The sequence below is a fragment of the Onychomys torridus genome, chromosome 22, assembly GCF_903995425.1.
Source record: "Onychomys torridus chromosome 22, mOncTor1.1, whole genome shotgun sequence".
In the NCBI taxonomy this organism is placed as follows: Eukaryota; Metazoa; Chordata; class Mammalia; order Rodentia; family Cricetidae; genus Onychomys; species Onychomys torridus.
This window is the reverse complement of record NC_050464.1, coordinates 32,324,192-32,347,210: the sequence shown is the minus strand read 5'-3', so window position 1 is coordinate 32,347,210 and position 23,019 is coordinate 32,324,192. Positions and strand designations below refer to the sequence as shown.

Genomic DNA, 23,019 nt, shown 5'->3' with positions numbered 1-23,019 from the left:
AGAGACAGAGAGACAGAGAGAGAGAACAAAACACACACAACACACACCACCACCACCAACAAAAGAAGCCCAGGATGGAGCTAGAGAGGCAGCTCACCAGTGAAGGCACTTGATGCTCTTGCAGAGGACCAGCGTTTGGTTCCCAGCATCCCCACTGTGGCCCACAACTCTCTGTAACCCCAGGTCCAGGGGATCCGAAGCCCTCTTCTGGCTCCTCGGGCCCTGCATACACATGGCACACAGATGTGCAGGCAAACACTCAAACAGCAGCAGCCCAGGGGAGACATGAGGACACACCACAACCAAAGTGCCAGAATGCTCACCACAAAAAAAAATCAAATACTGGGGCTGGGGATTTAGCTCAGTGGTAGAGCACTTGCCTAGCAAGCGCAAAGCCGTGGGTTTGGTCCTCAGCTCTGGCAAAAAATAAAATATATATAAAATAAAATAAAATAAATCAAACACTGTTGGGCAAGATGGTGCACACTTGAGGCAGGAGGATCAGAAATTTGAGGCCAGCCTGGACTACACAGTCAGATTTTCTCACAGATACACCCTACTCTTAAAACAACAACAACAAAATGATTTAGGAAACTGGAGAGATGGCTCAGCAGTTAAGAGCACTTGCTGCCCTTGCAGAGGACCTGGGCTCTGTACCCAGCACCCACATGATGGCTCACAACTACCTATAACTCCAGCTCCATGGGATCTGACACCCATGTTCTGGCTTCTGCAGACACCTACACACATGTGAACACACACACAATTCTAAATTTTAAAATTATTCATGGAATTTTTATCTTATTTATTTTATTTTTATTGTTTTGGTTTTTCTGGATGGGGTTTCTCTGTGTAGCTTTGCGCCTGTCCTGGAACTCACTCTGTAGACCAGGCTGGCCTCGAACTCACAGAGATCTGCCTGCCTCTGCCTCCTGAGTGCTGGGATTACAGGCATGCGCCACCACCACCCAGCTCATGGAATTTTTAAAGACAAGATCTTCCTATGTAGCCCACACTAGCCTCATAACAAGAACCTATTCAATTTTTTAAAAATAAAAAGGGCCTGTGGCGTTCGGTTCCATCATAGAGTGCTTGCCCAGCATGCACAAACTCCTGGTTCAATGTCCACAGTTCTAGAAGGAGAGACAGAGGGAAAAGAGCAGAAAGAGGAAGCCTAGCATGCTTTAAAAAGCTAGGCCATTGCTGAGGCGGCGTGCACAAGAGTTGCCGCTACCCAAAAGGGAAACACACACACACACACACACACGCACGCACGCACGCACGCACGCACGCACGCACACGAGCGCGCACAAAACAAAGAACAACTCAAAAGTCTCTGAGTTCTTTGTTCTTAGGATTGGCTAATTCACATAGTGATCTCATTCAGCTGTCTGGCTTGCTAGGCCTCTTTCAGGCCTGATGTCCAGATGCCGGGCAGGTCTCAGGGAGACACCTGGTGGGTGGAGCACTCCAGAATAAGAGGTTTAGGATGCAGCCCCAGGAGAGCTAAGGAAACTCCCTTGGGAATGGAGCCTCCATATTGAGGAGAGGGACTTGGCTTTGACAAGAAAAGGTCTCTGGGCTCCTCCCCTGAGGCCTGCAGAGATAACATTCCCTTCCCCTCACCCCACCCTGCAGGCACTGGAGTGGCCAGCTCTTTGTAACTGAAGCAAACCGAGGGTGCTCGCTGGTCCGGCCCCTTGGGGCCCCCCCGATGGCAGGCAGATGGCTGGATCTGCGCTGGGCACCTGGCTTCCTCTGTATGCCTCTGATAATGGAGATGGCATCTGGGGCCAGAGACCCATCCACAAAGGCCCATGAGCACATCCAGTTTGGGGCCCCAGGTGTCAACCTGACTGCCATGGCAGACGTGAGTACCCGGGAAGGGCAGGAAGGTGGGTTGGGTGGGGTCTCTGCTGTATTGCCAGCTAATGATTACACATCTGCTATGTATGTGTCAGCGCTGACGGAGCTGGACTCTGGGATCTTCAGGCGCTCCTGATAGAGCTGATAGTGAGATCAAGTCAGATGATCTCAGATGAGCAGTGAGCCATGTAGACAGTAACACTGCGTGGAGAGGATGTGAGTGTTCCCAGTTACTTCAGGTTGGTGGTCTGTGACAAACTTGTTCTGTGAACAAGTCGCCTCAGAGCCAAGCTTTGAAGGAAGGAAGCCATTTGTGCAGACAGACAGACATCTGGGGGAGAGGCTAGGGAACAAGCACAGAGGCCCTGAGACAGGTTCAAGCTTAGTGTGTTCCCCCACAGCAGTGAGGCCTGAAACAGTATGTGCAAGGTTAAGCCAGGTGGGCAGAGAGGTAATGCTGGCCAGATTATAAAAGATCTGTGGCCCGAGGCTGGGAGGTGAGAATCGGGAGCCAGAGAAGGGTTTTAAGCAGAGGGATGTCAAAATCTGATTTATGCCTCCCTTCAAGGGATCTCCCTGGCTGCTATAAGGAGGATGGATTGAGAGGGAAGAGAGTGGTCGCTGGGAGGCCAGTGCAGGGAAGCAGGGCTCCCACAGCCTCCAGGCTGGGAGACTGGGAACATGGTGGTGCATTTGGAGTGTAGTGCTGGAGACACAGGAAGGTCAGGAGGCGAGCAGGCGGGGATGAGTTGTGGATGTTGCTGTGGGTCCAACTCGGTCAAGTTGAGGGGGACCTAGTGCCAAGGACTCAAACAGATATTTGACTGGGGATTTCTGGGGGAGGAGGGATGGGCACCGGGGCTGGACAGAGGCAGATGGACAGCTGCAGGGACAGGGAGGAGAGGCCATAGAGGAACAGAGGATTATAAGGCAGGCGTTGCTCAGGGAGAATTGGGACACACACACACACACACACTGCTTGTACTTTATTTTCCTTTTGCTGCGCGTGCATGCGTGCGTGCATGCGTGTGTGTGTGTGGGGGTGTAGTGTGATGTATGTGTGTGCACACATGTTTGCAGGTGTGGAGGCTTACACGTGGTGGGTGCTGCTTACAAAGCTTACCTGAGCACGTGTTCATGAGCCTGTGGAAGGCAGAGGTGGAAGGCAGTATGACTTGTTCTTCCGTTGTCCTCACTGAGCTAGGCTCTCTCAGTCAAACCCAGAGCTCACCGATTTGGCTAGTCCAGTTAGCCAGCTTGCTCTGGGGGAGCCCATTTTCCTTCTAAGGCTGGAATTACAGGTGGTTTCACAACCCACCCAGTATTTACAAGGTCTCTAGGGAAGCCATACTCCAGGCCCCACCCACGCTTGCAGGATGAGCGGCTCTAACCACTGGGCCATCTACCCAGCGCTTTCTTTTCTTTGTTTGAGACAGGGTTTCCCAGGCTGGCCTCGTACTCACTACAAAGTAGAGAATTACTTCCTCCTGCCTTCGCCCCCCTGAGAGAGAGCTTCATATGGATCTGTGGGGTAGAACCCAGGGCCTCAAGCATGCTAAAGCTAAAGTGGGTAATTCTACCCACTGTGCCAAGCCTCGACACCTGTATTTTCTTCGGTAGAAATCACATCCTCACACCACGTGCACTGAGAGTGTCGCCATCCACACCAAAGTTTACGGGCCTCACTCCACCCTCTAAAGCTGTAGTTGGGCAATTAAGCCCATTTTACAGATGGGTGGGCAGTCTGCAGTGACTGCATGTATATAATTGGCTGCTACTTCCCAGGCAGGAATCCTGGTGATTCCTGTTTGTGCTGAGTGATCTGTCCGAGTCACCATGCTCTTTGAACATCCTGGTGTTGAGTTCCGCAGAAGCTCTGTGTGGTGGGCGGCCTTATCCCGGTACTAGATGAAGACTCTGAGTTCAAGGGTGTGAAGTTGGCCGTGAATCAAGTGACCCCAGGGCTCCCTTGTGACAAACCAAACCTTCCTCTGAAGCACATCGTCTCCCGTGACAGACTCGGTCGGCTCCGGTGCTGGAGACCTGACTCTGTGCGAGGAGCCTGAGTTCCATCACCCTCGGTGTATGTTCCTCATTCACCAAACATTTGTTGGTGTTTTACACAGGAACTCACACGCTGTAGCCCAGGCTACCCTTAATGTCTTAGTAATGTTCCTGCCTCTGGGATTACGGGCATGAGCTACCACGCTGTGTGCATGGGCCTCCTGAATACTGGGACAAAAGTGTGAGTGATATCAGGCCCAGCAGGCTAGCTAATGTTTATTGAGCCCCTAGAGTGTGCAAGAATTAGACAGAGAATTTTCGGAGCAGTCATCCATCCGTGTCCGTCCCCCATCACCCCCCCCCCCCCACTGCTCTGGAAACAAGCCAAGAAACAAACCTGCAGAATAACTTATGAAGTAAAAAGGAACTGAGTTGAAAGAATCCAGGTGTAGTGAGAGAAGGGAGGCCAGCCGTTTTGCCTCAGGCCATGAGGACAGGCACTGGAAGGTGAGGTTTTCCTTTTCTTCCTTTCTTTCTTCCTTTCTTTCTTTCTTTCTTTCTTTCTTTCTTTCTTTTCTTTTCTTTCTTTCTTTCTTTTCTTTTTTTTTTTGTGTGTGGGTGTGTGGTGTGTGTGGTGTGTGTGGTGTGTGTGTTTTGTTTTGTTTTTTTCAAGACAGGGTTTCTTTTTCTCTGTAGCTCTGGCCGTCCTGGAACTCCGTAAGATGGCCTCTAACTCAGAGATCCCCCTGCCTCTGCCGCCCAGTGCTGGGGTTAAAGGCCTGTTGTGATGTTTTCACTGAGGCCTGAACAGCAGGGGCAGAGGTCCTGGGGCAGAGGTAGGGTGGTGGTCTTCACACACGGTGGGAGGTCCCCGTGGCTGGAATACTGTGTGAGAGGGAGAAAGGAGGGAGATTGGGTCAGAGGCAGGTGGCTCAATACGATGTCCCTATTCAAGGAATTTCAAACCATTGTCCAGGCTGCTGTTTGTTTGGTTTTGTTTGTTTTGTTTCTCGAGACACGGGTTCTCTGTGTAGCCTTGGAGCCTGTCCTGGATCTCCCTCTGTAGCCCAGGCTGGCCTGGAACTCACAGAGATCTGCCTGGCTCTGCCTCCCAGGTGCTGGGATTAAAGTGCGCCACCACCACGTGGCTGTAGCTACTTTTTTATTGTTAAATTTCTGTGTGTGTGTGTGTGTGTGTGTGTGGCTTGTGGAAGTCAGAGTTCAATGCACAAGAGTCACTTCCCTATCATGCAGGTATTGGGGATTGAACTCGGGTCATCAGGCTTAGCAGCAAGCGCCTCTATCCCTGTGGCTGCCGGAGGGGGTGGGATGGGGTTGCTATAAACTCAAAACAGCACAGCTCCTGGCTGAAGTGGTGTACACCTGTAATCTCTGGGTCAGGGATTCAAGGTCAGCTTGGGCTAGCTGAGACCCAGCCTCAACACAACCATAACAACAGAAATGACAAATCACAGGTTCGCCTGTGGTTCTGTGACCCGGGCGTGGGTGGGGCCTGGTTCCTGAGGCTCCTGTGGCTGTCCCACTTCCCTAGTCTCCAGGAGTTGCACTCTGCTGGGTCCAAGTCCTTTCCCCGTGTCCCATTTCCCAGTCACTCACTTCCCCTTCCTTGGTTCTGACCCTCCTGCCACCCTCTCATCTAGACCCTCGGGAGGACCTTGGGGCCACCAGCTAATCCCAGAGAACTCCAACTTCAGGCCCTCACCTCAACCTCCTGAACACGATGGAGGTCACCATCCCAAAGAGCACAATCAGAGAGGATAGCCCGGTGTGTGTGTGTGTGTGTGTGTGTGTGTGTGTGTGTGTTCGCGTGTTCGTGTACGCGCACATCTGTCTATGTCTTTGCAGGTCTGTCTGCCTGTCTGTGTCTATTCAGGTGCCTGGGCTGGCACATAGGGACTCGGGAGCTCTCAGCAGACAAAAGAGCAGGGATTTCCTGACCGCTGCTGCTGGCTGAGTAGAAGGCCTTCCTAGTTATTTGATTGGCCTCTTCCTGGAGTCAGGAGGGCTGGGAGATCCTCAGCCTCCGTTGGACCGCAGAGGGCAGGCAGGGGAGCATGTAGGCACAGAGGGCACCAAGGTAACAGTGGCGGGGGGGGGGGGGGCACTTTGAGTGAGGAAACCAGAGTCCAGAGACAGCAAGCGCTTTAGTAGAGATCACACAGCCGGACACTCAGGGGCTCCTTACCCTTGGGCTCCTTATCAGCCCAGCTCTCGCTGTCCTCACAATAGCCCCCGCTGGCTAGAGGGAGAGACTGCGTGGTCCCAGACCACATCCAATTTGTCACTTTTCTTGCCATGGGGATGGGGGGGTAGGGGGGGGTGAGGGGAGTGGGGGTGGGTTCTGCAGGCCAGGAGGTTGTTTTTGCTTTAGGCATGTGACTTCCCAGAATTCCAAGTGACCCCGTGGGTTTAGCGTTTCTGTAATCTGTGTGGTTCCCCAGGCGGGGCATTTGGCTGCCCGTGCTTAACCCTGGAGCCCAGTGTCCTCTGAGTTCTCCTGGGCCAAAGTGGAGCCTCGGGGAAGAGGGCGGTGGCAGGGCTGTGGGGAGGTGGCCTGTCCCTTAGGCCGGACTCAGAGTGGCGCCACCTGGCCATGCACTACTGAGTGTGAGCAGACTGGGAGAGGGCTGGGCCTGGATGAGGGAGGAATATCCAGCTCTGGCAGGGGCTGGGTGGCCAGGCCACATGGCAGGAGGCCACATGGAAGGAAGCCACCTTCTGAGGACTTGTCTCGCTGACTCATTCTGCTGGGAGTGTGTGTCTCCCCGTGTGCCACCCCCAGGGTGTCATGTGTCCTCATCATGTCATGTGTTGGGTCCCATCCCCTGTCCTGTCCCTCTGCCCTGCCTCCACCCTCCGCCCTAAGGATGGGGATGAGGGAGCAGAAGCAAGAGACGGAACTAGAGGAAGGGTCTCTGTGCTGCGGCAGCGTCCGGCCACTGTCAAGCAGAGCTGGACACAGGACTGCACAGGACTGCACACAGGTTGCAGGAGGAGGGGGGGCGTGTCCCTTCCCTTCTCCGTGCCTCAGTTTCTCACTCATGGAGTAAGATCACTGAGCTATTTCCCAGGCCTCTTGTTTTTTGTTTGTTTGTTTTTTCAAGACAAGGCTTCACTGTGCAGCTTTGGAGCCTTTCCTGGAACTCGCTCTGTAGCCCAGGCTGGCCTCGAACTCACAAAGATCTTCCTGGCTCTGCCTTCCGAGTGCTTCCCTTGTGTCCAGGGAAGGTGATGCCCCATTGTAGCAGACCCACTGTTGACAAGCTGGGGGTGAGGTGTGACCAACTCGGTGTGCCCACAGTGGGGCATTTTCAGACTACGGGCTGGGCTGGGGAGGAGGCTCAGTGATAGAATGCTTTTGCAGAGTGCTATCGTGGGGTACACGAGCCCCAGGGTTCCCTAGCAATGCATAAACACTGGTGTTGCTTGCCTGGATCCTCATGTCTAGGGAGGTGCAGGGAGGAAGATCAGAAGTCCAAGGTTATCCCCAGCACGCACCACATTCCAGACCAGCCTGCACTACATAAGATCCTATCACCAAAAATTCTCCCAGCATTCCCCACTGGTGACAGAGGTGAGGTGGTGGTCCACTTCTGATCCCTCCCCTAGGCTGGGGCTCCTGGGGTCACAGTGGCAGCCACCAGCCCTGCTCTCTGGCTGTGTCCCTGTCTGTCCTCCTCTGTTCCTGTAATGGCATCCTACATGCCTCTCCAGCACACCTCGCACTGTGAGATTCTGTGTCCTCTTGTCCTGGCTTCTAGAGGCCACAGCCCAGCCCTCAGTACACCACTCAGCACTTTCACTTCCAGGACTTTTCACTGACAAAATACTCTGACACGTGCTGGGAGTCATGTGCTAGGAAGTTCACTGTGGGCCGAGTGAGTCAGTCCCTGAGAGAGCCCTCTGTGTATCCTAGGAGCTTGGGAATACTGTTGTTATCAGAAAGACTACAGTGAGGTGGGGGCAGGGGGCAAACAGTGGCTTTGCCCAGCCCTGGAGTCCTAGGTGTACCTCTGTAATCCCAGGAAAACACACATCATAGTACGAGTGCCCCTCACCTCCTGCCTCATAAATAAATAAATGAAATAAATTAAAAGTCAGACCCAGAAGAGCAGAAAGGAAGGAGAAAGGGGGAAAGAATTTACCCCCAACAACCCAGAATTGGCAATGGTGGAACCTCTAGAAAGAGGGTGGACTCTAGTTCTAGGAGAGTCTAGCTCCTGACTTCTGCCCTCCAAAAGAGTGAGACCTGCACCCTCCAGGTTGGAGCTCCCACTGACAGGGGGACCAGGGCAGGCCAGAGGTCTTCCATTTGACTCAAGTCCTCAAGAAACTGTCTTCAAGGGTCTGTTTCCCTGCCTATAAATCAGGGTCTCCCACTCTGAACTCCCTGTACTGTTGGGAGTCTCAGAGTGAAGGGGCATGTGGCACAGGAGAGGAGGTAGAGGGCAGAAAAGATGCAGGCGGCCTCGGTTTCCCCAGTCATAAAATGGCTGAAGGACCCTTAGTCCTTTCTCTCCCTCATTTCTCCTTCAATCAACAGCGGTGTGTTCTCGTGTTTTCTCTCTCTCTCTCTCTCTCTCTCTCTCTCTCTCTCTCTCTCTCTCCTGGTTTTTCGAGACAGGGTTTCTCTGTGTAGTTTTGGCACCTGTCCTGGATCTCGCTCTGTAGCCCAGGCTGGCCTCGAACTCACTGAGATCCACGTGGCTCTGCCTCCTGAGTGCTGGCTACCCGCCCACCTGACTACAGCAATGCTTTCTAAGTCCCAGTGAGACTGTGGGACCCCCTCAGCCCCATTTTAGGCAAGAAGAGAAGAGGAGCCACTTGCCCTGGGTCACCTAGCAGTAGATCTGAGGCTGCAAAAAATGTGCAACACAATCAAGGAATCAAGGAAGACCCTTCCCCACTATCATGAGCCCCATAACTGGAAACATTCCTAGCCCACATAGATGTCCTCCTGAGTCTAAAACCTCTTCCCCACGCGCACCTCACTCCTGTGCCTTCACAGGGGTTCTTCATTCCCTCTTGGCTCTGCCAAGAGCAGGCGGATCTTTGTGAGTTCGAGGCTAGACTGGGCTACAGAGCAAGTTCCAGGACAGCCAGGGCTGTACAGAGAAACTTTGTCTCAAAAAATCAAAATAAAATAAAAGGAAGGGGAGCAGCTACAGAGTGTCTGTCTGTCTGCCTATCTGACCCTTCAGTGTTGTCTAGGTTTCCCTACAATGGCTCCACCCTTGTTCCTACTGCACAGGACCCCTATGTTTGTTTGAGGCCACCAATACTGCCCGGTGTGCTGAAGTCACTCAGCCTGTTTTATCTTTATTAGTGTTATGCATATGTGACGTTGATGTGTCATAGATAAAGCAAATTACAGAAACCAGATTCAAGATTTCCCGATTTCTGTAAAACTAGCCGAGTGGTAGACTGTACATACTAACTCAAAGAAAAGGGAAAGTCTCCATAAAGATGTGCTTCTAATTGACAAGCGTGGGATTGGTGGGAGTGAGGTGGTGGGCGGGGCTTATAACAGACTTATTCATCTTTAAATATTGCTTTTCTAAGCATTTTGATTTTTTTCTTTCTTTTTTTTTTTTTTTTTTTTGAGACAGGGTTTCTCTGTGTAGCTTTGCACCTTTTCTGGAACTCGCTTTGGAGACCAGGCTGGCCTCGGACTCAGAGATATCCACCTGCCTCTGCCTCCCAAGTGCTGGGATTAAAGGTGGCTATTTTGATTATTTTTAATTACGTGTCTCTGTATGGGTATGTACACATGGATGGGGGTGCCCTAGCAGGCCAGAGGCATCACATGGGCCACCAGGGTAGGTGCTGGGAACCCAACTCAAGTCCTGCAAGAGCAGTGGATGCTCTTAATTGCTGAGCCATCTCTCTAGTCCATGTTATTCTATTGTGAAACCAACATGACTGACTGTGCTAAGTTGAATTTATTACATTTATCTATCTGTTTATTTCGTGTGTATGTCAGGGGTGGGGCATGAATGTGGAGGTCAGAGGGCAATTTTCAGAGTCCTTTCCACCACATGGGACCTGGTGATCAAATTGAGGTCATTGGGCTTGGTGCTCAGCTAGCACCTTCACCCGGGGAGGCATCTTGCTGGCCTATAAGTTTATTTTTTAAAACAAAAATGTCCACTGGTGCTGGGTGGTAGTGACATACCTCTTTAATCCCAGCACTCGGGAGGCAGAGCCAGACGGATCTCTCTGAATTCGAGGCCAGCCTGGTCTACAGAGCGAGATCCAGGACAGGCTCCAAAGCTACGCAGAGAAACCCTGTCTTGGAAAACAAAACACAACGTCCACTGGCTACCTTTGGGAGTTAGGACGGGCTGAAGGGAGATTATTTATGCTCAACTGCTTAGCTGGGTCAAATCTGGTCCCTCCGTCGGTGGCTCTGTCACCCATATTCCTCACCTTCCCCTTTTGCAGTGCCGCGCCGTGTGTAGCCTGAACACTTCTGACCGCTGCGACTTTATCAGGATGAATCCCGACTGCCACAGTGAGGGGGGCTACCTGGACTACCTCGAGGGCATCTTCTGTCACTTCTCCCCTAACCTTCTCCCTCTGGCCATCACTCTCTATGTGAGTCTGGGCCCTGGGGACCTGGTCATGGGCAGGTGTCTCCGGTGGGATGTGACTCTGTCTCCCTTTCTGGTTCCCACCAGGTTTTCTGGCTTCTTTACCTCTTTCTGATCCTGGGAGTCACCGCAGCCAAGTTGTGAGTGTGGCCTTGGCTCATGTCCAGTTTTCAGATGGGCAAATGCAACCCTGAGAGGTTTGGGGGAACGATGGGGGCAGGGGCCAGTCACTGTGAGCAGGCTCATTGTTGGCTGTGTGTGGCATGTGTTTACAGAGACCAGAGGTCAGTCTCAGGTGTTGTTCTTAAGAAGGGGATCTTTGATTGGTGTATAAAATGAATGGAAAATTTTTCTTAATTTAAAAAAAAAGAATGCCAAGAATTAGTCGGGCGGTGGCAGCGCATGCCTTTAATCCCAGCACTCGGGAGGCAGAGCCAGGCGGATCTCTGTGAGTTTGAGGCCAGCCTGGGCTACAGATCGAATTCTAAGACAGCCAGGACTACACACAGATAAACACTGTCTCCAAAAAGAAAAAGAAAAAAAAAAAAAAGGATGCCTAGAATTCTGGTTTTTGAGACAGGGTCTCTCACTGATTGGGCTAGACTGGCTGGTCAGTGAACCCCTGCCTCCCCAGCACTAGGGATTACAGACATGCTACCATGCCCAGCTTTTTCACAAGGGACCCGGGGATTGAACTCAGGTCCTCATGCTTACAAGGCAGGCACTTTACTAGTTGAATCCCCTCCCTGCAGCCCTGACTGTTGGCTCTTCCTCTTCCAGCTTCTGTCCTAATTTGTCAGCCATCTCCACCAATCTCAAGCTCTCCCACAACGTGGCAGTATCCTTTGACCCAGCTCCCTGTAGGGAAGGGTGGTCGAGGGAGGTCGGGGCACAAGGTGGCGGCTGTGGTCTGCATGGAACCCCCTTGACATACTCCCCCATGGTGTCACCTTCTTGGCGTTTGGGAACGGTGCCCCAGATATCTTCAGCGCCCTTGTGGCTTTCTCAGACCCACGCACTGCTGGCCTGGCCATCGGGGCTCTGTTTGGTGAGCACAGTTCTATTGGGGTATGGAGGTATTGGGGGCCACCCGGGGTGCCCGCTCCTGAGCTCTGCTCTGCTGTCTTCCAGGCGCAGGGGTGCTGGTCACCACTGTGGTGGCCGGGGGCATCACCATCCTGCATCCCTTCATGGCTGCCTCCAGGCCCTTCCTCAGGGACATCTCTTTCTATATGGTGGCTGTGTTCCTAACCTTCACTGCGCTCTATCTCGGCAGGATCACACTGGCATGGGCACTGGGTGAGCCATCAGGGGCACTCCGGGACAGAGTCTCTGGAAGTGTCCGGGGACAGAGCGGTTGATTTGATGCAAAGTGACAAGCTCTTCTCAAACCAGCAAATGATAAACAACAAGAGGGGTGGGGGAGAACCTGGAGGCTTTCAGATGTGATCGTCACCCCAGGGGCCTCACAGCGAACTTGGCCAATTCTGATGAAGAGAGCAATGTGAGGGTCGGTCAGGGAAGCCAGGAAGGGACACGAGGCCCAGGGACAAGCCACAGAGGGGGCCGTTACTCCCCATTTCCCTGGTAATGGGGCTGGGGTGGGGAGAGGTAAATGAGAACCTGGCAAGCATCTTGAGCTGGAGCTACCCCAAACTCATTCTAGCCATGGAAGGGAATAGGCCAGAGACAAGGTCGCCTAGCAGAAGGATATCCAGGACCACATCCCAGACTTGCCTGTTGCTCTGACTTCTTCTGCGGGAGTAGCCCACGGGGGCTTAAGGGCGTTACTGTCCACCTGCGCTTCCGTCTCTGATGCAGAGGTTTCAAAGGAGATAGGCAGGAAAGGTGGACCTAGAATGGCAAGAAAAAGATATGGAGACTCACAGAGATGGCCACTTACCCACCAGGACGGGGTTAGGCTGGCACCTGCTGCCTGGACGCCAGCTGATGAGGGTCTGCACCTTTGCCTGCAGGTTACCTGGGTCTCTACGTGTTCTATGTGGTCACGGTCATCCTCTGCACTTGGGTCTACCAGCGGCAGCGTAGCATGTCTTTGGTCCACTCCATGCCTGAGACGCCAGGTGAGGAACCTCCATAAGGGGACAGAAGGGACTGGGCGCCTCTGTCCTTCCCTGCTGCTTCATGTCCCCTGAGGCCAGTCTGTCTCCTGCCCAGCTATCTCCTTTCCATGCAGTTTCCACCCTGCCCAGGCCACGTCTGTCCCCTGGTTTGTGCTTCGAGCTCAGAACGCTCTTACCCAGGGTCACAGGCTTCCACGGCATTGTCACAGCTGGTCACATAGTACAAGCTGAGTGTATCTCTGTCCTCAGGAAGACTCCAGATGAACCCTCTAGGTACATGCACAGAGCACAGGTACACACGTACACACAAGGGCACCTCCCTAATATCCGCACACATGTACATAACATATATACAAAATACTCAGAAATACACAGCGCACAAAACAGGATCTACAGAAAACACACGCACACGTGCACACACACAGTATACAAACAGATGCACTCACAAATATCCACAGGACACACAGACACAAGGAGCTTATAGGATTCGAGTGTTTGCTGAATGTCAGGCATGTTATCGGATTCTGTCCCCTCGGTGACACTTTTTTGGTATGGGGACTTTTTTTTTTTTTTTAAGATTTATGTATTTATGTATTATGTACACAGTGTTCTGCCTGCATGTATGCCTGCAGGCCAGAAGAGGGCGCCAGATCTCATTACAGATGGTTGTGAGCCACCATGTGGGTGCTGGGAACTGAACTCGGGACCTCTGGAAAAGCAGCCAGTGCTCTTAACCTCTGAGCCATCTCTCCAGCCCAATATGGGGACTCTTATTTCACTTTTCTTGGAGAGGAAACAGACCCAGGGAGAAACCGAGTCCTCCCAAGGCTAAGGAGCAGGAGGGAGGTAGAGCCAGTACCCCAACACCAGACTGTAGACCCAGATCTCGAAGGTCACACCCGGGAATCTGCTGCTGTGTCTGTAGATACATGGAAGCTTGGCAGGTTGGGGTGGGAAGGGACAAGCGATTCTAAGAGAGGCCAAGGTCATGGAGAGGCAGAGAGAAGATTGGACCTGTCCTTGTCTGGGGGAGCGGGGGACACTTTCCTCTGAAGGTTCTTCTCTTCACAGGTTCCAGGTCTAGTAAGTGCTGGGACTTTAGGGGAATGTTCTAGACAAAACAAAAAGCATCATAATTTGTTGGGTGTGCTGGGAACACACCTGGAACCCAGTATAGGGGAGGCAGAAGGATGGCCAGCTAGACGGTTCAGCAAGTAAAGATGCCACCAAAGCTGACGACCTGAGTTCGATTCCCCAGCATCCTCATATTAGAAGGAGAAGACCAACTCCTGTTAATTGTCCTCTGACCCCCACGTGGGTACCCTAGCACATGTGCACACACAATAAATAATACTTTTGTTATTGTTATTTTCAAGACAGGGTTTCTCTGTGTAGCCCTGGCTGTCCTGAAACTCACTCTGTAAACCAGGCTGACCTCAAACTCACAGAGATCTGTCTGCCTCTGCCTCCCAATTGCTGGGATTAAAGGCGTGCGTCACCACTGCCTGGCTAATTTTTTAAAGTCCTAGGATAGCCTGGAATACATAGCAAGAAAAAGAAAAGAGAAAGCCGGTGGAGCCACCAGGCACTCAACCTGCCCGTTGGGTATTGGACTGGGCATTGCCACTGCCTGATGTTTGAGGATGCTCTGTGAGTCATGGTCCCACCGTGTAGGGATTTCTGAGTGTGTGTAGCCATCGCTGAGATAGAGAAAATGAAGCGCTCAGGCAGAGTGTGTGTCTGGCATGCACAGGGTCTAGGTTCCTTTGCCAGCCATGCATAAAGCAGGCACAGTGATGGGTGCCTATTATCCCGGCACCATGGTGACAAGGGCTGGAAGAAGTTCAGGGTCAGCCTGGCTATGTGAGACCCTGCCAGGGAAGGAGGGGAATAAAGAGGGAGGGAAGGCAGGCTTGGGCATTTGCATATTAACTCTGTCCTATCCCAGAGGTGCCCCCCAGCATGGTTCCAGAGGGTTCTGGGATGTCACAGGATGAGTCAACCATGCCCACCCTGCCCCTGTTTCCTACAGAGATGCTGTCTGATTCAGAAGAGGACCAGGTGTCTTCCAACACCAACAGCTATGACTATGGTGAGCCCCCAGGCTCTAGGCCCACGGGGATAAGGACACCAGGAGACGCTGGGGCTGGGTTCAGGGGCCCTCTGCTGGGCTGGCAGGGCAGGGAAATAGGCCTCCCTGGATGAGCCAAGCATGGCCACACCTCCCCTGTATGGTACACACAGGAGATGAATACCGGCCTCTGTTGCTGGGTCAGGAGACCACTGCCCAGATCCTGATCCAAGCCCTGAATCCCTTGGACTACAGGAAGTGGAGGACCCAGTCCATGTCCTGCAAGCTCCTGAAGGTGGTCAAGGTAAGAGGGGTCTCAGGATCCAGGCTCCTGACCTCATGGCTGTAATATAGTGTGGGAATTTCTTGTTAGTTTGTTTTTTGAGACAGGGTCTTACTGTGTAGTCCCGGCTAGCCTGGCACTTGCAATGTAGACCAAGCTGACCTTCCTTGAAGTCATAGAGATCCACCTGCCTCTGCCTCCTGAGTGTTGAGGCTAAGGGCATGCATCACCATCCCCAGCCATTCTGGCCTTTTAGCTGGAGTCCACTGAAATGCCCTTTGATGGCGAGCCTGGGATGTATGTAGTAGGGAAACTGAGTCCTCGGCCATGGCTGGTGACCTGACCCAGGGCTCTCTACCCTCTATAGAGAAAGAAAAAAAAAGTGTCTGCCAGAGACAGGGAACCCCCCACTGTCCTGGGTAGATTTTAGGCTGTGTTAGTCTCAGGAATAAAGAATGAACTGTGATTGTACCCATGAGGCTATGACATCATCCGAGCCCAGTTCCTTCAGTATAAGATGGGATTGTGGGGCAGGGGACATAGCTCATTGGTGGAGCACTTGCCTAATGTTAGGTATGCATGAAGCCCTGGGTCCCATCCTCACACTACATAAATGAGGTGTGGTGGGCATACCTCTAATCTTGGCACTGAGGAGGTGGAAACAGAGATGGGGACAGCATGCATGCATGCATGCATGCATGCAGGCGTGGAGCTGGGCCCACTTGTGGGTGCTCTGCAGCAACAGAGCACTCCAGAATGGGGGAGCTTCTGCTGCACCCCCTCTCCAGCTGACACCTCCCACTCCCCACTCATACCCTCCCATGCCTCCCCCCCCCCCACCCCAGTTGCCTGTGGAGTTCTTGTTACTGCTCACAGTACCCGTCGTGGACCCCGACAAGGATGATCGAAATTGGAAGCGGCCACTCAACTGTCTGCAGCTGGTCATCAGCCCCCTGGTCCTGGTCCTGACCCTGCAGTCGGGGGTCTGTGAGTACCCCTCCCCCACTGCTTCCTTCCTTCCTCCTCCTCCTGCCCCAGACAGAGCCTCTTCAGACTAGACTCTTGGGCATGCTTATCCAACAAGGGACTTTTCCTATCAGTGGTCCAGACCTGCCACCTGCAGGCAGGGCTGTAAACAGGGGTCCTCGGCCAAGTCCAGCCCTCTGCCTATCTTGTCTCCCATCAAAGACTGAGGAGGGCTGGGAGATGGGCAGGGCTCAGAGATGGAGCACCCAGAAGCTGAGGTGCTGGGTTTCATGTCCAGTACTATACTACTACTAAAAATCATTAGAGAACAAGGCTGGGTATGGTAGCATACTCCTTTAATCAATCCCAGCACTCAGGAGGCAGAGGCGGGCCGATCTCTGAGTTCCAGGACAGCCAGGGCTAGCTATACGGTGAAACACTGTCTTAAAAAAATTACAGAATGGGAAATTTCACATCAAACTCCAGCTTCATCTTTGAGATCTGGGCCAGAAGGATAAGCTGCCAGAGCCCAGAGGTGGCTTTCAGCTTCTGTGGTCCAGAGCCCTCCATTGCCCTCAGAGCGACTTGCTGGCCCCCACCACACTGGCTTTTCCCCACCGGCCCCAGAATGGCCATTACATTTCTGCCGCCTTCTAGCTGAGGAACACAAAGACTCACCAGGCATTTTCTAGTTCTCATTTTTTTTCCCTTGTGTTCTGAGGTCTCTGGCATCTCCCGTCAACCCAAGGTTGGTGAGGTGGGAGTCTGAGGCAAAGGCATGGGTGATCATATGGGATTTTCATGCCAGGGTTGAAGCCAGAGCCATGTTGTGCGAATGTGTGCCTGGTTTATGGAAGTGTGTGTGTGTGTGTGTGTGTGTGTGTGTGTGTGTGTGTGTGTGTAGGCGGCGTCATAAGGAAGGGCAGTGAGGATGCCTGGGAGCCTGGGCCCATGCAGCCTTTGCTCCTGAGGGAGTTATGGCCCTGCTTCCCACCAGGACAATCCTGGAGCTTACTTCACAGTTACTGGGGCTTTCTCTAGGACGGAACCCAGGGCTTCACACAGCTAAATGCAAACATGCCTTTGCTACAGCCCCAGCTCTCGCTTATTAAATTTTAGATAGTCTCAATATGTAGCCCAGGCTGGCCTTGAACTCACGACTTAGTGGAGGAGGAATGCCATAAACTCCTCATCTTTCTGCCTTCATCTCCCCAGTGTGAGTGCTAGGATGGCAGACATGCACCACCGTGTCTGGTTTCTATGATGCTGGAGAAGGAGCCCAGGCATCGTGCCCGCTAGGCACACTGTCTGTGGACCCCGCTGCTTCCCCAACATGCAGCCCCTCTCCTTTCTGGCCTTTGAGACAGTGTCTCGTTGTATCCCAGGCTGTCTTCAACTCGCTATGTAGCTGAGGCTGGCCTTGAACTTTGGAACTTACTCAAAGCCTGTATCACTGTGGGGAGGGGTAGGAGGAAGTGGAGAGCCAAGGCCGAGGGATCCCAGCTCCCTTTCTTGTCCCACAGATGGCATCTATGAGATCAGCGGCCTCCTTCCTGTCTGGGCTGTGGTGGTGATCGTGGGCACAGCCCTGGCCTCAGTGACTTTCTTTGCCACTTCTAACAGAGAGCCCCCTAGACTGCACTGGGTAAGGATTGGAGCCCTCCGATGGGTGACCTGGGGTGGTTTGGTGACGACAGTGTCTGCCTTGAAGGGGAGCTGAACCCCAACCTGTTTGCCTGTTCAGTTTTACTGTAAGTGGAATGGGCTTATTTTATTGAGATATTACTCACATACTTTTCAGTCTTCATGTTTTGTTTTTATGTTTTGTTTGCTACATTATGTGCATAAGGGTCTGGCTTGCATGTGTATCTGCACACCATGTGTGTGCCCGGTACCCTAAGAGGCCAGAAGAGGGCGCTGGATCCCCTGGAATGGGAGTTACCTATGGTTATGGGCCACCTAATGTGGGCACCCGAAACTGACCCAAATCCTCTGTAAGAACAGCAAGGGCTCTTAACTGCAGAGCCAACTCTTCCAGACTCTGCCCCCTTTTTTTTTGACACAAAGCTTTATATAGCCCAGAATGACCTTGAACTTATGATCCCCCTGCCTCCAATTCCTAGTGTTGGGATCAGGTGTGTGCCTCTACACCAGTTTTGCTTATGTTTCACAGTGTTTAGGATGGAACTCAGGGTTTCAGGCACACTAGGCTGGAGTTTATTAATCCTAAAAGGATTATAAATCCTTGCTCATAAGTCTTGAGTACTGTCAGGCAAGCACTCTGCCCTGGCCTGGACTGTAGGTGCCTGCTACCCAGCTGACAGGTAAGGACCTGAGGCTGTGTCCCGCTGGGGACCGGCTGGGGTCTGATCAGGATCCCCATTCCCTTCACAGCTCTTTGCTTTTCTGGGCTTCCTGACCAGCGCCTTGTGGATCAACGCAGCTGCCACTGAGGTGGTGAACATCTTGCGGTCCCTGGGCGTGGTCTTCCGTCTGAGCAACACTGTGCTAGGACTCACCCTCCTGGCCTGGGGGAACAGCATTGGAGGTGATTCGGGGCTCTGGAGTGGCTCTTCCCCTCCCTAGCCACAGTCATATCTGTAGAGGACATCCAGGGTGGTGTGTGTCCTCTGTACCATTGGGATGCCCATTTTTGAGTGACTGCCACTGTGTGTGTGTGTCGGGGGGGGGGGGGGGTCACTAAACCATCCCTGGGCTGGAATAGTCTTTTTTTTTTTTTTTTTTGGAGACAGCGTTTCTCTGTGTATTTTTGGTGCTTGTCCTGGATCTCGCTCTGTAGCCCAGGCTGGCCTCGAACTCACAGAGATCCGCCTGCCTCTGCCTCCCGAGTGCTGGGGTTAAAGGCATGCGCCACCGCCGCCGCCTAGCTATGGGACTGGAATAGTCTATAAAGGCCTTCCTAGTTTGATGCTGAAAGGCTCCACAGCTCCCCAGAGTTCAGGCAGGACGTGAAATCCATTACAGCTAACCATGTGTCATGTATGTGTGGGGGGCTGACACACGAGCTGTCACACATACATACCTATAGCACTTGTTTGCCTCAGCAATGTGGCTATGGTTAACCAGGTTACCCACTTAACTGGAGCGTTCTAGCATGGAGCTAGGAGTCTAGAACCCAGCTGTCCTTTCGCTCAGGCCTTCGAGATCTTACCGAAAGCACACAAAGGTGCTGGGAGGGCTAGTGGGGTCAAGTGCTATACCCTCTAAGGCTGCTCCAGTGAGAAAGAGTGGGGGACATGGAATTAGGGTGACAGGTATCTTAGAGGATGCCGGGTCCCCCAGAGGGCCTTTATTGGTGTTTGTTGTCTGACTAGATACATAGGCAGGAGCCTACTCTCAGCCCCTCACAGCCTACTCTCTGTGCAGATGCGTTCTCAGATTTCACACTGGCCCGCCAGGGCTACCCTCGGATGGCATTCTCCGCCTGTTTTGGTGGCATCATTTTCAGTATCCTTTGTGGGGCTTCTCCGAGCCTCGGCATGGTGTCCCGAGCCTCACAGGTGGGCTCTGAGTGCCACCCTTGGGGACTGGCTAGGGACCTATGGCTTCACCTTTGCATTTGTTGATGGGGAATTGAGATTCCAGCCTTGTAGGGCTCTTGTGAGAACCCAATGCTCAGGTTAATAGGAAGGAATCCACTTGGAATGGTGTATAGGGATGGCCTTGGCTCCACCTCAGATTATGTAAGGCACAGGGGTGTGGCCACCTAGCCTCAGTTTCCCCATCACAGGTACTAGGCATTTCTGACACCCCATTTTGTTCTCTTTTTTTAAAGATTTATTTATTTATTATGTATACAGAAGAGGGTGCCAGATCTCATTACAGATGGTTGTGAGCCACCATGTGGGTGCCGGGAATTGAACTCAGGACCTCTGGAAGGGCAGTCGGTGCTCTTAACCTCTGAGCCATCTCTCCAGCCCCCCATTTCATTCTTAAGCCGAGTGCAGAATAGGCTCTTGACACCCATTCTCTTAGAGGCATTAGCATCAGGTGCCCTGAGTGGGGGGCCCTGGGTGTAGACAGTAAAGAAGGCCATGTGCTGAGGGGGTCCTCTGAGCTCAGGGCTGGGTTAAACAGCTGTGGGGGAGGGCTGCAAGGTTGGGCAGTGGGCTCCAGAGAAGCTTCCTGAACTGGCTGCAGACATCCTGGTGGGCGTAGGACTAGGCTGCTTGCTGCAGATCGCCCGGAATCATGCTGCAGAGGTGAAGGTGAGCCAGCCGTCTCGAGGGACGGCTCGTGTGATTGCAGAATGGCTTGAAAATATTTTGCATAGGGGTTGGAGTTTCCATGCAAGCATTGTAACTAAGATGCAGCTTGCATGGAAGGGGCGGGTGGCCTGAGGCTTCTTCGGCCCTGTTCAGCTTTGCCAGTGAATTGGAGTGATGACGTACCCCAGCTTCCTAGATAAGCATGCACTGGGTGAGGACAGAAGCTAGAGGTTAGACCCCAATACTGCCCATAGGGAGTTGCTGGGAGAAGAGAGATGTGCCCCAGAAGGTGGGGCCCATCATATTTAAGGGAGGGCTCTTTTTGTTGTTATTGTTGTTGTTTAAGATTGATTTATTTATTTTGTATACAGCATGTATGAATGACTACAGGTCAGAAGAGGGCACCAGATCTCATCACAGATGGTTGTGAGCCACCATGTGGTTGCTGGGAATTGAACTCAGAACCTCTGGAAGAGCAGCCAGTGCTCTTTACCTCTGAGCCATCTCTCCAGCCCTGTTGTTGTTTTGGGGTTATTTTTTTGTTTTGGGATTTTTAAGACAGGGTTTCTCTGTGTAGCCCTGGCTGTCCTGGAACTCAATCTATAGACCAGGCTGGCCTCAAACTCACATAAATGCACCTGCCTCTGCCTCCTGAGTGCTGGGATTAAAGGCATGGGCTACCATTGCCTGGTTCTTGTGAGTGCTAAGACTTTACTGAGACGTCAGAGACATGACGTGTTTTGGGGAGTGGAGTCTCTGGGAATCTGCAACTTGTAGAGATCTGTCATGTGTGTGCATGTGTACAGTTATACAGACCTTCTGTGCATGCACAGAAGCTGAAGGTGGACATTGAGTGACCTCCTATGACTCTCTTCCTTAGTCTCTCCACATGGGGTGCTCACTGAACTTGGAGCAATGATTTGGGTTAGGCTGGTGGCCAGCAGTCCTCCTGTCTCTGCCCACCTCTAGTGCTACAGTTACAGGCATGTTAGGGGAATTCAAACCCAGGACCTCATGTTTATGCAGCAAGCGTTTTTAACCCCCACTAGCCACCTCCCTAGCCACCCTCCCTCCTTATGATACTGGCTCTCCTGTAGCCCAGGCTGGCCTTAAACTTCCCCTAGAGCTAAGGAAGGCCTTGAATCCTTCTTCCTCCACCTCCTGAGGGCTGTGCTTGAGAGGAGTGTGAGCCACCAGACACACATCCACACAGCTGCCGTTTCTTTGACTCTCCAAACACAGAAGGGTTGAAAGATGTGTCTAATGAACACTTCATACCTACCCTAGGTGTACACACACACACACACACACACACACACACACACACACACACACACGAATGCTTGCTCCTTGCATCCTGCCTGTCCAGTGTCTTGATGTAGGAATGTCTTCAGCGACACAGAAGTCAGTATATAAAATGCAGCCCAAACCAGATGTGGTGGTGCACGCTTGTAATCCCAAAACTTGGCAGACTGAAGCAGGAGGATTGCCCCAAGCTCAAAGCCAGACTAGGCAACAGAGCCAGGCACTGTGGTCAAAAGGTGTTGGGTGATTGGAGGATGTGGCTCTGTTTTAGCAGGGTGTTTGCCTAACATGCACGAAGTCCTGGGTTTGAGTCCCCAGGACTGCAACAATATGACGTGGGCATGCCAGCACAAGAGGCCAGGAAGAAAAGCCCAAGAAGGCCCAAGTGGAAGCTGGCAGATAAGGTCCCTTCCACTTTGGAGTCTGAAGTTACTACAAAATAGAGCCTTGCTGTTCCACATGCAAAACCCATAGCTGTGTGCCAAGGACCCAATCCCCCCCCCACATGATGTCCATGGCCCAAAGGGCTCTCACAGTGGGTACTGAACAACCTCTCCTGCTTTCCCCACAGCTGGAGCCAGATGGACTGCTGGTGTGGGTGCTGGCCAGTGCCCTGGGGCTCAGCCTGGTCTTCTCTCTGGTCTCCGTCCCACTTCAGTGCTTCCAGCTCAGCAAGGCCTATGGCCTCTGCCTGCTCCTCTTCTATGTCACTTTCCTTGTTGTGGTCCTACTCACGGAATTTGGGGTGATTCACTTGAAGAGGGTCTGACTGACTGAAGCTGCTTGGCCTGGGGGTTTAGGGGTGATTCCCCTAGCCTCCTGATGGGAGAACTGGAGGGGGAACCCTCTGTAGTTCCCATGTGGCTCCCGAGAAGGTGGTCCGTCACTGCCAGGGCAGAGTTCCATGTGGACCGGAAGGTCCTGACTGCCGGCACCCAACAGCCTTATTGTGGGGATTTGGAGGCTGGCTATACTGGGGACCACCCCAGGTGGCCAGGACCGGACTTTGACTGACTGCAGAGGCCCCGGAGAGGGCAGCCTGTCAGCCCCCATCACTGCTGGGCTTTGGGTAGCCCCGTACCTCTCCCTCTTACGCTCTCCCACACCAGTGTTACAGTCAAAGGAAACAGGTCAAGTTAAGTGTTAACAGTCAGAGGATACAGGTCAAGTGAAAGGTTGTACACGGTACTGAGCCAGCTGGCTCAGAACCACCTGGGCCCTGCCCTGCCCACCGAGTGGCTGCCACATTGGATTGTGGATCTGGACTCTTCTAGAATTTTGTGTCCAGAACTCTGGCTCCCCAACCTACAAAACAGGAGCCAGCTTGGGTCCTGTGCCTACCTCAAGGGGAGCCAGGGGGAGGGCCCCTCCACAGGGGCTTCTTACAAGTGGTGTGACCAGCCTTTTTAAAATGCCACTCACTCCCCAGACTGCTTTCAGCTGTAATTAAGAGACTTGATTGTTGTTTTGTTTTTGTTTTGTTTTTCCAAAAAAAAATAAAAGCTATTTCAAGTGTACCAGAGAGGCCCACAGGTTCCTCAGTTTTTTGCCTGGGCAGATAACCGGAAGGCTGGGTGGGATTGAGGTGGGGTCAGTA

The 23,019-nt window shown here is 52.6% G+C and overlaps 1 protein-coding gene across 1 annotated transcript; it reads left to right on the top strand.

The window, feature by feature from the left end:
• The first annotated feature begins 1,641 nt into the window (after positions 1-1,641).
• Positions 1,642-22,896, top strand: Slc8b1 (solute carrier family 8 member B1). Its single transcript, XM_036171608.1, has 15 exons — positions 1,642-1,870; positions 10,336-10,488; positions 10,572-10,624; positions 11,265-11,322; positions 11,427-11,532; positions 11,616-11,783; positions 12,461-12,568; positions 14,601-14,660; positions 14,813-14,943; positions 15,768-15,909; positions 17,412-17,533; positions 18,283-18,436; positions 19,276-19,356; positions 20,050-20,117; positions 21,994-22,896. The coding sequence occupies exons 1-15, from the start codon at positions 1,715-1,717 to the stop codon at positions 22,189-22,191; spliced, it is 1,758 nt and encodes a 585-aa protein (XP_036027501.1). The 5' UTR covers positions 1,642-1,714; the 3' UTR covers positions 22,192-22,896.
• The last annotated feature ends 123 nt before the right edge of the window (positions 22,897-23,019 follow it).

What these genes read in the sequence shown, in the direction of transcription:
- Slc8b1 (XM_036171608.1), top strand. Translation starts at nt 1,715, where the DNA reads ATGGCAGGCAGATGGCTGGATCTGCGCTGGGCACCTGGCTTCCTCTGT. An exon ending in AGCTCTCCCACAACGTGGCA is followed by an intron (nt 11,323 to 11,426) that starts GTATCCTTTGAC and finishes ATACTCCCCCAT; the next exon opens with GGTGTCACCTTCTTGGCGTT. An exon ending in CTGGGGGAACAGCATTGGAG is followed by an intron (nt 18,437 to 19,275) that starts GTGATTCGGGGC and finishes CTCTCTGTGCAG; the next exon opens with ATGCGTTCTCAGATTTCACA.